We start from the raw sequence: 15,025 nt of genomic DNA on the forward strand, positions 1-15,025 counted from the left end.
AGCGTTTGGTGTACTTGAAAGATACCGATATTCAATGACTATAACACTCAATTCCCACGACAGCCGGTTCTACGCACCGGAATTGACTCGGATTTTATCCGACCAAGGGCTGTCCTTTCGGCGATCTAACCCCGTTTGGATCGGTAAGCATTAATATGTGTTTGTCGTCATTAGAGCAACGCCTTGCAGCAGGGTTGCTCCGTATCCTCCTGACTCGTGCTGGCATTGAGTCCAACCCGGGCCCGGAGGAATTTTTCTGCTGCGTCTGCGCTAAAAGGCTCCATCCAAACTCCACCTCGGTCAGGTGCAATACATGCAATGGATGGAGCCATCTTAAGACCTGCTCAGGCCTTAAGACCCACAGGGAGTGGACCACGCGTTACGTGGCCCCGTGTTGTCTGCGCAATACTGCGACACAAGCCTCCACGGCTGTGCAACCTGCACACTGTTCGCGCGCCGCGCCGCCACTCAATCAGAGTGGCCAACAAAGGACCTCTACGGTCAGGAGCTCAAACAGGCAACACAGCTCCCACTCTGACTTGTCCCCCCCCCAACCTTCATCCCGCTCCAATCCTCGTGCGAGAACCAATCAGCAACTCTTGGTTCCTCGCACAGTCTGCTCCGTGTGTCAGGCTGTCATACGTCGGAACGTCGCATCAGTTAAGTGCAATTCCTGCACTGGCTGGTGCCACTTCCCGACGTGTTCCGGCCTGCGCACCACACGTGAGTGGAGTGTCACCTACGTTGCCCCATGCTGCAGGAGTCTGCCCCCGCAACTCACAACAGTGGCGTCGCCAACCAACACCCCAGTGCGACAACCGCCCCCGCGGGTTCTGCAGCTGCAACAAATACCACCAACACGTCACTCCCTCACCCCCAGGATCACCCACGGACACCCGCGACAAACCCGACTCCTTCAATTTAACTGCAACGGACTCCAGAGCAAGATCGAGGAGATAGTTGCACTTATGAATCGGGAACGTGTATCGATAGCTGCGGTCCAAGAAACCAAGCTAAACAGCCGCTCAGATCTTCTGAGTTGTGCAGGTTTCAACGTTTTACGTAAAGATCGCGAGCGAGATGGTGGTGGTGGCCTAGCCTTCATATTGCACAACACCGTGCAGTATCGTTTAATCGAAGAAGACATCGACCCCAGGGATACTACCCTAGAATGTCAGGGCATAGCTATCCGGTCAGGCGATGTCGAGCTCGAAATATTTAATATATACATCCCCCCAGTTACATGTTGCCCTACAGGATATCACCCGAATATAGGTGCGCTACTTCGTGATGAAAACCGTCTCGTACTAGGTGACTTTAATGTGCACCACCACAGTCTTTGTCATTCCTGCCTGTCAAATGATCGTAGGGGGATGGAGCTGGCGGAACAGATTGACGATTCGACATTCTGCACAATGAATGACGAAGCCCCCACCAGAGTTATGGGCACCTGTAATAGCTCGCCGGATATTACCATTGCTAGCGGTGGCCTGATAAACAGCATAACCTGGCGACCTATGCTAACTCTTGCATCAGACCATCTGCCCATAATTATCTCGATCGAGAAGCCTCCCGATTTCGTTTCTGTGGACAACCGTACCTTCATTAACTTCAAAAAAGCTAATTGGGTCGGCTTCACAGAATTCACTGAGAGCACCTTCAACGCTCTACCCATTCCTACGGACGTATGCGTTGGCGAACGTCAATTCCGCAAGGTGATCGCAGCAGCTACTGCTCGCTTCATCCCGGCTGGAAGAATAGCGGAAATCCGCCCCAATTTCCCAGCCGAAGCAGCTGTCTTAGCTAATGAGCGCGACACCTTACGCCATGCCGATCCCGGGGATCCCCGAATAAGGGATCTCAATTTGGAGATTCGGCGAGTGGTAAATCAACATAAGCGGACGAAATGGATAGAGCACCTGAAGTCCTGCAACCTCTCCACCGGTGTGAGTAAGCTTTGGGCTACTGTCAAAGCTTTGTCTAATCCGAAGAGACACGACGACCGAGTTGAAGTTCAATTCAATGGTCGTGCCTCTTCGGACCCGAAGAAGTGCGCGAGCTATTTTAGCCGGCAGTTTACACTGCACCCTTCGGTAGACAAAGCTAAGAGATGTGTTAACCGGCGGCTGCGCAAAATGCCAAACAACTGCGCGCCACTTACTTTCACCGGCGAGGAGGTTCAGAGTGTCATCACAAAAGCTAAATCATCCAAATCCATTGGCCCTGATGGAATCAACATGCTAATGCTAAAGCATCTAGGCTCGGCGGGAGTAGGTTATCTCACCAGTGTCCTCAACTTGTCACTAACCACCCTTCAAATACCCGATGTGTGGAAAATCGGAAGGGTGGTGCCACTACTGAAACCTGGGAAACCCGCCAACAAAGGGGAATCTTATCGCCCGATAACTCTCCTCTCCCCAGTAGTGAAGACACTTGAGGCCCTGCTACTCCCGACTTTCACTCACCACCTGAGCCTAGCCAGCCACCAGCATGGATTCCGAAAAGTGCACAGCACCACCACAGCACTTAGCGTCATAAACACCCAGATAGTTCGTGGCCTCAACCAGAAGCCACCCTGTGAGAGAACGATCCTCGTAGCGTTGGACTTGTCAAAAGCCTTTGACACAGTCAACCACACAACGCTATTGCAGGACATAGAAAAAACAACGCTTCCTCCAGGGTTAAAGAGGTGGACCATGAACTACCTGAGTGGTCGCCAGTCATCCGTACTATTTCGAGGCGAAACATCTAAACTGAGAAGAATTAAACAGGGGGTTCCGCAGGGTGGTGTCCTCTCCCCACTACTGTTTAACTTCTATATCTCGAAACTCCCACAACCACCAGAGGGGGTCTCCATAACCTCATACGCTGATGACTGCACGATATTGACGTCGGGCAATGGAATCGATGGCATGTGTTCGAAAGTGAACAGCTACCTCTCCGACCTTTCTCGTTTCCTCACTGCACGGAATCTCCAACTTTCCCCCACCAAATCCACAGCGACTATATTTACAAACTGGACGAAGGAGTATAGACTTGAGCTTGATATTGCAGTCGATGGCGTCAAAATTCCGACTGTCAATAACCCTAAAATTTTAGGCGTAACCTTTGATAGTCTATGCTCCTTCACTCCCCATACGACCGCGATTATCGCCAAAGTACAGAGCCGCAACAAGATCCTCAAGTCGCTAGCCGGCAGCACATGGGGAAAAGACAAAGAAACGTTGTTGGCAACTTACAAGGCAATCGGCCGGCCGGTCCTCAACTACGCAGCACCGATATGGTCGCCTGGATGCAGTGGCACGCAGATGAGGAAACTACAGACCTGCCAGAACACAGCACTCCGGACTACGACGGGATGTCTCTTGATGTCTCCCATCGAACACCTCCATAGTGAGACGCGCATGCTTCCTGTAAAGGAGCATAATGAACTTCTCTCCAGGCAGTTCCTGCTGGGATGTTTCCGTAGGAATCACCCTTGCAGCCATCTGCTTGGAGCGGAGCCGCCTCCTAGGAGCATCAAGAGGTCATTCCTCGACTACGTCGACGACGTCGTACAGTACGCCGACCGAACTTCGGACGCTACAGACTTCAGACAGGTACTGACCGCCATTCACAGTGGAGCCATTAACACCTTCACCGACTCCCTTCCCGTGAATGGCGTTCTTGGAGTCAAAGCACCACCTATTGCAGATGAAGAGCTCCAGTTGCCGCGAGAAACGCGAGTGACCCTAGCGCAACTTCGTTCTGGGTATTGTAGCAGGTTAAACTCCTACTTATCCAGAATCGACCCCGACATATCCAATATATGTCCTGCATGCAACGAGTCTCCGCATGACACTGGCCACCTCTTTGCATGCCCCACAAACCCAACTCATCTAACACCTTCCTCCCTTTGGTCCGACCCCGTCGAAACAGCGCGTTTCCTGGGCCTACCGTTAGATGACCTCGACGACAACACAGATGACCCTTACCACCCTAACGGGGATTAGCATATCCGTTAAAACAACAACAACTAAGAACACTGTGTGTGCGCGTGTGCGCGAATCCGCCACTCGTTGGTGAATCAAAACAACAACAACAACGTAGTGGGTCTAATAACAATAGTACCCACATCATAGATTCTTCTAATTACACCACATTACAAAAATCTAATTTCATCATTATTACAAATCATTGCGTCGATGATTTTGTATATGTTTTAGTATTTGTTATTAATAGTTACGATTTTAGGGTTGCATTTTTTGAACAAGACAAATTCTTATTTGTAATTTTCTTAGATTGGTTTACTTTAGAGTTTATTATAAATATCTTGAATATAATGGAAAAGAGCGAACAAGAAAAAGAAACAAAAAAAACAACAAAAAAAAACAAAAACAAACAAAAAAACAAATTTCGTTGTATTTCTATTTATTTTTTGTATCTATATATTCTATTTGTATGTATGTATGTATGTATTTTATGATTTATTTTGCCATATATTACGACATTGCTCACACCCATAACGTTAATTTGGCGATGTCACCTTAGCAAATGGTTTTGTCTAGTCTTCCGCACGCCTGATATTGCGCGCGTTGTTAACTAATTGCGTTGAGTCATCGATGGTCGCAGATATTTCTTTTTTAATTTGTATTGTATTCGTTTGTTAGGTTTCTATGGCAGATTACATCTTCGAAACTATTTTCGAAAACCAAATTAATCTTCGTTTAACAGTAGTCCCTGCATAATTTCATAACGGGGAGTGCAGCAGACTTGTCACCTCACCAATATTTCTCAAGGCTATTTGTGATATTTTATTTCAATACAATTATAGTTAGATCCTCGAAATATGGTATGGCTCCAGCGCCGCTTCGTTCTAGATACTGTAGCAGCTGAAACTCCAACCTATCCAGAATAGACCCCAACATACAAAACATATGTACATACATATACCATGCGTACAAAGAGTTCTTGTATGACCCTTACTTACATGTTCCGCTAGACTTAAACTCACTTAATACCCCTCTCCCTTTGCTCCGACCACATCGAAACAGTCCGTTTCCTGGACCTACCCCTGAGTGATTTCGATGACAGTTGATGACAACTTCTGTTTGTGGTATAATTTAGTTTAGTACTACGGCATGATAGTGGGTGCGTTCGAGCTACGCAATAATTACAGCAGTACAGCAACTGTATAGCAGAATTGCTGATACTCAGATGTGCAGACAAAAATTGACTGTTGCCGATTTTTTTTACATAAATTGCGCCTGAAAAGAGACGCTAGAACGAGATGCTGTTACAAGTGTTGCCGAAAATGATGTGTTAACAAATTTGCGCCAATGCAGTCGTGATCGCCATCTCGAATGCACGCAGGCCTTGTTTTAAAATCTGGGGCCATAGGACCAAATGCCGTTGAAATAGACACGGTAACTTCGAGAGCCAGGTGTTCAATATTATTCATAGAGAATTTATCATATCTGCGATTCGCAGTCTTTCCGTGAATAATATTATATGGCTAAGTACTTCACCAATAATAAAAAAAGTACGAGAGTTATCATGTCCGTTCAAAAGGCAGACGGATCAACGTTACAGGAAGGGACTCCGATTTTTTTCCGGCTAAGGACTGTTGATTCGGTAGCATTCCTCCGGTCATGTTAATTATCATGTATATTTTTCAAAATCGCGTCTTGGACGTTGAAATTTGAATACTATCCAGAGACATACAACACTCATCTCTCAATTTTGACGGGTAAAGTTAAAAATTTCACGTCTACTTTCCGTTATGTTCTTCAGGGTCTGTCTTGTAAATGATTATTGCGTAGGCTACCTCTTTATGGTGATTCTTGCAACGAAGTTTGGTCGATTATTTTCAAATGATGTTGATAGCTTCTCTATATTTTTGATATTCTTATATTTTGGTATTTTAAGGGAAGAAGTTGATTAAAGTTCATTGTGAATTTATTAATTTTTACGATAGATTTGCTTCCTTTGTATATGTATGGTTATCTGAAGCTTGGTTATATAAATTTTTGACGAAGAACGTGAAGTAACTACTGTACTTATTCATACTTCAATAAATTCGGTCTTAATCTCAGATTTTATAGAAGAGATCTTAGTGTAATACCGTCTACTAAATAGCGTATTTCCCGGTAAGTCCCAGAAAGTTTTATTTTCCTATACAATTTTCGTAGGAACTCTCTCATTCTCATCCAATTAAATTTTTGAAAACGAAATCCTTATTATGCTTCTAAAACATACTTATTTTCAATCAATAAAAACAAGCTAAGCGTGGATAAGACCTAATCAGAGTAAGATTTCTTGTGCCAAACAAATTTCCCTAAAATGTACTTTGTTTTGGGATTTGTTGTCAGGCTCTAGCTATCCCAACCATTTCTAACTATAACCTTTTCAAAATAGGAGGAGCTATAACTTTATATTTGTTGTTGGCGTGGTGGAGATAGAACATATAAGTACGGATCCGAGGACAGAGTAAACCTTAAAGTAAATAGATAATGCATTAATTATAAAAGCAAATGCGAATGCGACTGATTTGGAAAATTTTAATATTGGACGAAAGGTTTACGACTTCGGTATTTTAAAACTGATTCTCAACTGCGACAACAACAAAAGAAATGTAACTTAAGGCATAAATATACATAAGTATATAGAGTATAATTTTTCTAGGTTTCAAAAGCATAAAAAATAAATGAATACTAAAAATTCAGTTTTAAATTATTTTAAATTGGCTGAGACTTTTGGTGAACTTGATGCTTAAAAATTGTTTGACGGGAAAACCACTAAAGTAGCAAATATACTCGAATGGCATTTATACGTATGTACATGCAGATACAAATAAATATAATATATGTACTAAAAAGTTTTTTGTTGTAATATCGCTTAAAACTATGCATCAAAGGTATTCTTTCAGTACGCTGTAAAATAATTTTTTTAAATTTCGTATATCATATTAATCTAAAATATTTGTATTCTCATCAAAGCTAAACAAGCCAACACCAAAGACAACAATAACGAAAAAGTCGGCACAAGCACCGGCTTTAAGAATGAAACGCTGAAAATACGCCTATTAACGGGTTTGATCTGCGCCACTAAGGTGAAGTATTTGGAAGACACGACGGATAAGCAATTTGACCTAATGTGTGAGCGTTTTTGGAGAGCAGAACCCTCCGCAGCAAATGCCAAAGGTGCCAGCCAGTTCCATTACCAAGAGGTGAGCGAGTTTATTAAAAGCATACAGCTTATTTTTTTTCAAATTTATATTATTATAATCTTGTACTCTACTTTTAGCAATTCTCCATTTTACGTGACACGAACTTCTTGAATCTTGCCAGAAGTAAACATTTACGTATACTGATTTACCAACATCTACTAAGCACCGATGGAAATGGTAATATGGAAGAATTGGCAAAATTAGATCCTTGGGGTTTAGTCTTATTGCCGTTGCAAAAATTCTACATAGCATTCAGTAACGATGATATGGCAAATCGTATGATTAAAGAGAAGGTGATTATATATATATTTATTACTTACAGGTATTTCCCAAGTTGACTTTTTTTGGTCTAAAAAACGGACTATATTTAATTTAATATTTTACTTCTCCCATACGTTTTACACGGGACTTTTTGATATTTTGCAATAAATTATTTATCTTCAACGAAAATAAAACTTCAACTTTAGAAACCTGATATTCTAATTCAAAATTATCCGCTCTATGAAAAATGTTTGAATACTAAAATATTATTTTTAAAGTTTTTATGCTAAAATCAAAAAAAATCAAAAAAAAAAACCCATGTTATATATATATATACATATATATATTATTTACACATTGTTTAAATTTAAAATAAACAGCTTGTTAACGTTGGTTCCGTTTTTTAGCAAAAACTGAAACTTCAGCGGACGTTTGCATATAAAAAAATTCAACTTGAGTAATGAGGATCACCCCAATATACATACATATATATGTATTCTTTTATTATTGGCAGTAAATATTTATACCTTTTTTCTAATCTTTTAGATGCCTGTTATATCTTTTGACGCTTGGGCACCCATTTATGGTTCGGATGGACAGGCGAAGGGCGAAATCAAATGCCTATTAGCAATGGGTAGTGAACAGCAGATAAATGAGCTTAAAAAGCAACGCGATATCAGACCTATACACTCCGACATATTTAACAATCTGGGTGCAAATTGTGATAATCCACTATTTGGCACACTTCGTATGCCGACCAAGAACTGTAAGCATGCTCTACCACACACTGACAAACAAAATAGTATTCGCGCAACAGTAGAGTTGATGGAAATGTTACAGGAGACATTGAAACATAAAACTAAGGAAAGCGATGAAACATCAGATACGTCACCGTCACCGCCACCGGCGACAAAAACGTCAAAACTAAGTACAGTAACATCTCCAAGTTGCATTGCGGATGACACGCCATCTACATCACAGGCCGCTGCTGGGTTATCACAACCTTCATCAGCTACTTGTACAACCGATGCTGCGGTGGCCGAGAGCAATGAACCCATGAAAAAGTCATTCAAATTTGAGCTGACATTAAATTGTGCCGTTGGATTGACACTAAATCCTGGCGATCGTTGTAAGCCTGGATCAAAAGAATGTAAACGTTCGATTTCGAAACGTTTTCCTCCAGGTGAACCGCCATCTACGTACGTCACATTCCAGGCGAACGACTGCGTAGGTAGTAGTGGATGCTATAATTCCCATGAGGGGAACGTATATGCCACGAAGGTTGTGGTACGCTCTCTAGTGCCGCATTGGTTACAAACATTTACGGTCACTCTGGACTCGGAATATTTGACAAATGTGAGTACATTGATGTGCTTTATGCATATACATACAAATTGTAGGGTTGCAAATAATGAATTAAAAGTTTAATTGAATTAATACTTTAATTAATTTTTTTATATTTTTTTTGTAATGTTAATTAAAATAACTTTTAAAATTTTAATCCCAAATACGGAATTAAAAATTAATCGGAAATCCGGGAAATAAAGAAATTTAGGTAATTCCTAAAAACGGTTTATGATTTTATTACTAATGTTTTTTTTTATTTTTAATTTTTAAAACCAAAAACGGATTGAACAAAATTAAATCGCAAGTATATAATTAAAAAAAAACAAGGCCTTATTTTAGAATTTACATTTTTTCGCGCTTGCGTACTTCGTGTTCTACCTTTTGGAATTGGGGCTCGCATAGAGCCATAATCTTCAATATTCTAGAGCAGAGAGATTTATATTTTAATCAATTTAATTTTTTGAGATATCGATCTGCACTCGTCCTTTTCTCCCCAAGAAGCTGCCGGCGACATCGCACCACTATGTTGTTGTTGTTATAACGGGTAAATAGTCCCCGTTTAGGTGGTAAGGATAGAATGGATTGTTGTCGACGTCATCATCTAACGGAAGACCCAGGATACGTGCCGTGGAAGGAAAAAGGATGTTAGATGAGTGGGGCTAGTAGGGCATGCAAAGAGGTGGTCAGTGTCATGCGGAGACACATTGCATACAGGACATATATTGGATATGTCACAGTCTATCCTGGATAATTAGGAGTTTAACCTACTACAGTATCCAGAACGAAGCTGCGCAAGGGTCACCCTCGTTTCTAGCGGCAATTCGAGCTCTTCGTCTGCTATGGGTGGTGGTCTGACTCTTAATACGCCATTCGCTGCGAGGTAGTCAGTGAAGGTGTTGATAGCTACACTGTGAATGGCGGTCTGTGCTTGTAGGAAGTTAGTTGCGTCCGAAGTTTGGTCGACGTATTGTCTAATGTCGTCGACGTAGTTAAGGAATGATCTCTTGATGTTCCTAGAAACCGGTTCCACTCCAAGCAGGTGCCTGTAAGGGTGATTTCTGCGAAATCCTGACTATGTAGGTGTTCGATTGTCTGAAGTTTCCTCATTTGCGTTTCACTTCATCCAGGCGACTATATACATAGGTGCGGCGTAGTTTAAGTTGCCAACAACGTTTCTTTGTCCTTTCTCCATGTACTGCCGGTTCGGGGATTTTGTTGCGGCTCTGTACCTTGGCAATAATCGCGGTCATATCCAACCAATAAAACGTATAGCTGCCATACAAACTGACCGATCATAATCAAGTTCTTGTGTGAAAGCTGTTTTATTTGTGAAGGGTGTTATGGCTTTGCGGTCACCCAAGCCAACATTTCTTGTAAATTCTGATTTTGGGATTAAAAAGAAAACTAAAGTTTTTTCCCTTTAAAATAAAAAACAAATTTGTGAATTTTTAGACAAAAACAACTTGGAATTAAAAAAAAGAAAAACAGTTGAAAATCTTATTTTTAGTCTAATATGTTGGGATTAAAAGATTATACTCTAATTTTTGTTTTAAAAAATTTGAAATCTGGTCTATATATGTAGATATCTCATAAATTTTTAAGATATTTCAATAATATAATCTAATTGCTACATGTTTAATTACGTTTATCCTCCAGCTCCGGAAAAGTTTCGTTTTGAAGTTATGGAAGAAGGCGAATGTGCCATCAGCTAATGACAGCGACACAAGTACCACCACAGAATTGGTACCCACTCCGAACGACGATGCCATCATCGGTTATACAACTTTGAACTTGAATATTTTCAAGCAGGGCTTGCAATTAGCTGGAGTTTTCAATGTGTTCGATTTTAATGGACGCATTTCGGGAAGGTTAGAGTTACAAGCTAAACCAGCGGATGACTGGTATGTGGAGTATATGACGGATCAACTTTGGCAGACAACACAAAAACAACAACCAAATATGGTAAATAAAACAATAACTCCGGCTGGTGCTGCTCCAACATCTAATACTGATGCTGCTACTATTACTCTTCCTGATGCTGCTGCCGCTCATGATTCGCAAGTTGATGCTGAAATTTACGAAATGGGAAAATCGCTCAAAATCAGTCATCTAAATCTTAATGAAGCTGTCAATATTCAATACAAAGATTTGACACAAATATCTAAACGTTTACGCGCGCGTCTTACTGATGTAACTGGTACAGATTTGCCAGATGTGTTTAATATGGATACTCTAAATGATTATCAAGCGCTAAATGAATTAGATGAAGATGTAGGAATGGATTGTGATTTCTATGAATTTGAGCGCGATATTAACGATCCGTCAGCAGCTGCAACCGACATTGATATAAGTGAAAAAAGTGATAAGAATGAAAAAAATGATCTCATAAAGACGGTGCCAGGCGCAACCGGTCCCGCTATTGATTAGTGGCAACGTAAACGCAGGGATACAACTAAGTCAGCGTTAAAATCAAGAGCTATTAACATTACAACTAATATAAAATATATCACACTCTAGCGCATTTGCTCCAAATAATAGCACATTTAGCATCACTACTAACATTTTTGGCACCATCACCACCGACCGACCGTAATTGCATTACTACCACAGGCTAGCTCCTTCATCATTAAACCGCCTACATACATACATTTATAATAAAAGCTCAATAGTACTTAATGAGCTGTATGCGACAGCTGAAACGAAGTCTGCATGTTTTTTTGCCAATTTTTATTATTAATAATAAAATTATGTGTGTACCAGTATGATATATATAGCTATTACTATTATTAATTATAATTATAAAGGAAGTTTTAAACGGCCTGCAAATCTTATATATAGCTAAGCGAAATTGTTATTACTTTCTTCTTCCCTTTTTATCATTATAAATCTTAAGGCGTATTCATAGACGAGATAAAGGAAATAAAAAATACTTGCAGCTTTCTTCACAGTTATACTATTGAAAACTACATACATATATACAAAAGCTGCTGTCTTTATTACGTCTATATATATGCCACCAAGTATTTCACTAAATTAGCATTAATTGTTTATTATATATATGTATATAATTGCGTATATACATATATAGCGATAAGTATTGAATTGTTTATTAAATTACGAATGAAAGAGAACTTGTATTCATAAATGAAGTATTTATTTGCTCTAAACTACTATTATTATTTTTATTAATTAATATAATATTTGAAAAAGTCCAATTTGAAACTATTGGGAAATTGCAACAAATTTAAATAAGTGAACATAAATGTATTTCAAGTCTTATCTAAATAAGTCTAGCAACAAAATCTTTGTGTATGAATTTAAAAATGAAAATCAAAAGAAATTCAATAAAATGTTACCGGTTTTATGTGAAATTAAATGGACCTTTTTTAATATCTTTACAAAAACAAATTGTATGGTACTAGTTTCAAGTACGCGTTTAGTTGCAGGAAGTAAATTTGTTAATAATTACATTCGCCACGAAGTTTGTAATAATGAAAGATATTATGATTTAGTCATGACCGCCTATTTGTATTGGGTTGTCAAAAAAGTCTTGCGGTATTTTCGCTAGTTGGCCGATTGGGTAGGTAGGCCTAGGACACGTGGATTTTCGATGGGGTCAGACCATAAGGATGGGGTGTTAGTTGAGTGAGGTTTGCTGGGCATGCAAAGAGAGAGCTAAAGTCATTAGTTCCTTAGTATTTGAGTTAGTATAGTCATTAGGGTGGGTAGATTCCGGAATTTTTTCGATGGGGGATTTGTAATAGTGCGGAAAAGTTGCCTTAGTACTTCCTGATTCCAATGCAACTTTTTGTTTTGAGATCGGATTGCATCTTCAACCCCAACTCCGGCCTTGAAATTTCGGAAATTCGCCTAAAATCGTGAAATTGTCTACCTAGCGCCTGAAATACGCATCTCATGGCAAAATGTATAAAACAAAAGTTATTTGTCACGTCATTTGCTACCGAAATAGTATATGTGATCATGGCCGTAGGACGAACCGTTCCCGAGATACGAGCGAAAAGGCGGCGCGCCACAGCGCAAGGTGAAAGTTGTTGCAGCTCTCAGCTAATCTGTTTTGGTCACCCAGAACCCACCGCGTGGAGGTGGCTGCTCTTCGGGTTCCTCCCAAGCCCAACCCAACCAACCAACCATATGTCAGGCTTGTTTTAGTCTGAATCTGTGTCAAATTTATTGATAAAATCAGATTTTGTACTAAACTTTGGCACTTGTTGCCTAGATTTCATTATAGAGCGTATAAAACGATCACGAGATTGGGAGCCAATAACTTTAGAAGATGCCTCTGCCACCAGTTTGACGTTCGCTCGACTGGCACGGTGTGAGAGGGGAATTCACTAAATTTCCATACCTCTGCAGTGTCTCCCGACAGCCCTTTTATGAGTTCTTCGTTAGAAACTGAACAAAGAACTGGTGGAACAGTCAAGGTAATAGTCTTCCAGTTAATCATATCGTAATAATTATTAGCTTTGAAATTCAGCTTTGACACTTTATTACATCTAACCCTTCCATTTACAGTGTCAGACTCTGCTTCTCTGGCTACCAGAAGGCGGTCAAGGGCCAACTTTCTGACTTCTATCCGTTCATCAGTCATCATACTAAGGAGAATGTTTTCTGGAAGAGCAAAGAAAGCATTCTGTTGAATGGATGAATCGACAACCTTGCGCAGTTTAGCAGGTAAGTATCTCGACCTTTGAATTGCAGCATAGAGATGGCGCGAGCCATCTTTGATTGAACTGTTGAATCTTATTGAGAACCACAAAGGTGAGTAAACTGTAAGTATGTACTTGACCAAAATCTTTATTTCCTTTGTTGGTTTGTCAGTAGAAATGTATAATCTCAGAATTCTATTTGCACAGGTGAGCCAGCGAGATTTGCACATGTTACCTGGATGCATCGACGCTAAATCTGAGGAACATTGACCGGAAATAACAGCTTCTGATATTTTATAGAGATAAGCTTGGTCTGTGCCAAGTTGGGTCGGATTAATAACCTCAGAAGGTAATTGGCAGGATGGAAAACTTTCAAATTTGACAACAGGCAACTTCTCACAATCAGAGAGCAGTTTACCTATGTCGACAGAGAATGTATTTGGACTCTTTGAGACACCATCTATATGTTCGAAAAGAGCACGAAATGGAAGTTCGTTGAAATGTAGAAGACAAACAACCCACTGTAATGGCCTACCTATTCTTTCTTCTAGTTTCCGAATGATTCCACCTTTCCAACCTGTGTTCGTGTTGGTGCCATCAGCACCGACAACTTCTAGATGTTCCACATCAACTGAATTGTCTTCTAAATGTTGCCATATAGCTTGCGTCTCATCCTCAGCTGACCCAGAAGGAGAGGTGACGTGGCCAAAGTAATGACAACCAGGTTCCACTATAAGAGAAATATGTTCAGTGTCGCGGTAGTACTTTTCACCTTCGCTGACTTGTGTAAGTGTATTGTCTTTGCGGCCGTCAAAATACAGCCCATATACAGAGTAAATACTTTCGGTGTTTTGGAGCTTAACTCCAACACTTTTTTTTGCCCGACTAATCTTGCATTTGTCAGTGACAAAGCTAGCCTGATCCTCTGTTATCAAACCTGCTTTTTTGGCATCCAGAAAAGCAAGGCCGCTGCTCTATCACTTACTCCAAATCTTTGGGCAGCTAAAGCAGTGTGTTCTAATACTAGTGTGTTTTGTTTGGTTTTAGAGGATGGAAGAGAAAATTCATCATCAGCATCGTTTTTGGAAGAATCCATGTGCGACGCACCTACATTGTTGTCGTCTGTATGAGAGTCTGGCTGATCTGAATTGTCACGTGTTCTAGCTGATACTTTTCTGGTAAGTGTTGATGTGACGTTTGTTGAATGACGTTTTGTGTTTGTGTGTTGAATGACGTTTTGAAAGCTTTTCTTTAGCGATGTCAAATAATTTTCCGGCAGAAGAGACAAAGTCGTCTCTTTTAGAGCTCAAACCTATTGGGTTTCTTAAAAACATTTGTTTAATAGTCAGACATTTCTTATGGTATGTGGTGAGCATTTGTACAACTCTGGTGTGTGAAACTATCGGAATAGATGACTTTCTGAAAGTATTTTCAACCTTTTTTGCAACTATTTCTGTAACCTCTTTACTCCTAGGTTCATAGTTGTCGCTACGAAATCTTTCAAACTGATAACACAAAAGAACATCCTGGTAAGTAGGTAACT

The 15,025-nt window shown here is 40.4% G+C and overlaps 1 protein-coding gene across 10 annotated transcripts in view; it reads left to right on the plus strand.

Annotated features, from left to right (window-relative positions):
* The window catches only part of LOC105224764 (uncharacterized), a 37,391-nt gene extending 25,200 nt beyond the window's left edge, over positions 1-12,191 (plus strand). For all 10 annotated transcript variants that reach the window (XM_049458810.1, XM_049458811.1, XM_049458813.1 and 7 more), the window contains 4 exons: positions 6,978-7,207; positions 7,285-7,500; positions 8,015-8,824; positions 10,472-12,191. In XM_049458810.1, the coding sequence (XP_049314767.1) occupies positions 6,978-7,207; positions 7,285-7,500; positions 8,015-8,824; positions 10,472-11,242 (2,027 nt within the window). In that variant the 3' untranslated portion in view covers positions 11,243-12,191. The remainder of the gene's footprint in view (positions 1-6,977; positions 7,208-7,284; positions 7,501-8,014; positions 8,825-10,471) is intronic.
* The last annotated feature ends 2,834 nt before the right edge of the window (positions 12,192-15,025 follow it).

Source organism: Bactrocera dorsalis, chromosome 5 (assembly GCF_023373825.1).
Source record: "Bactrocera dorsalis isolate Fly_Bdor chromosome 5, ASM2337382v1, whole genome shotgun sequence".
Taxonomy (NCBI): Eukaryota; Metazoa; Arthropoda; class Insecta; order Diptera; family Tephritidae; genus Bactrocera; species Bactrocera dorsalis.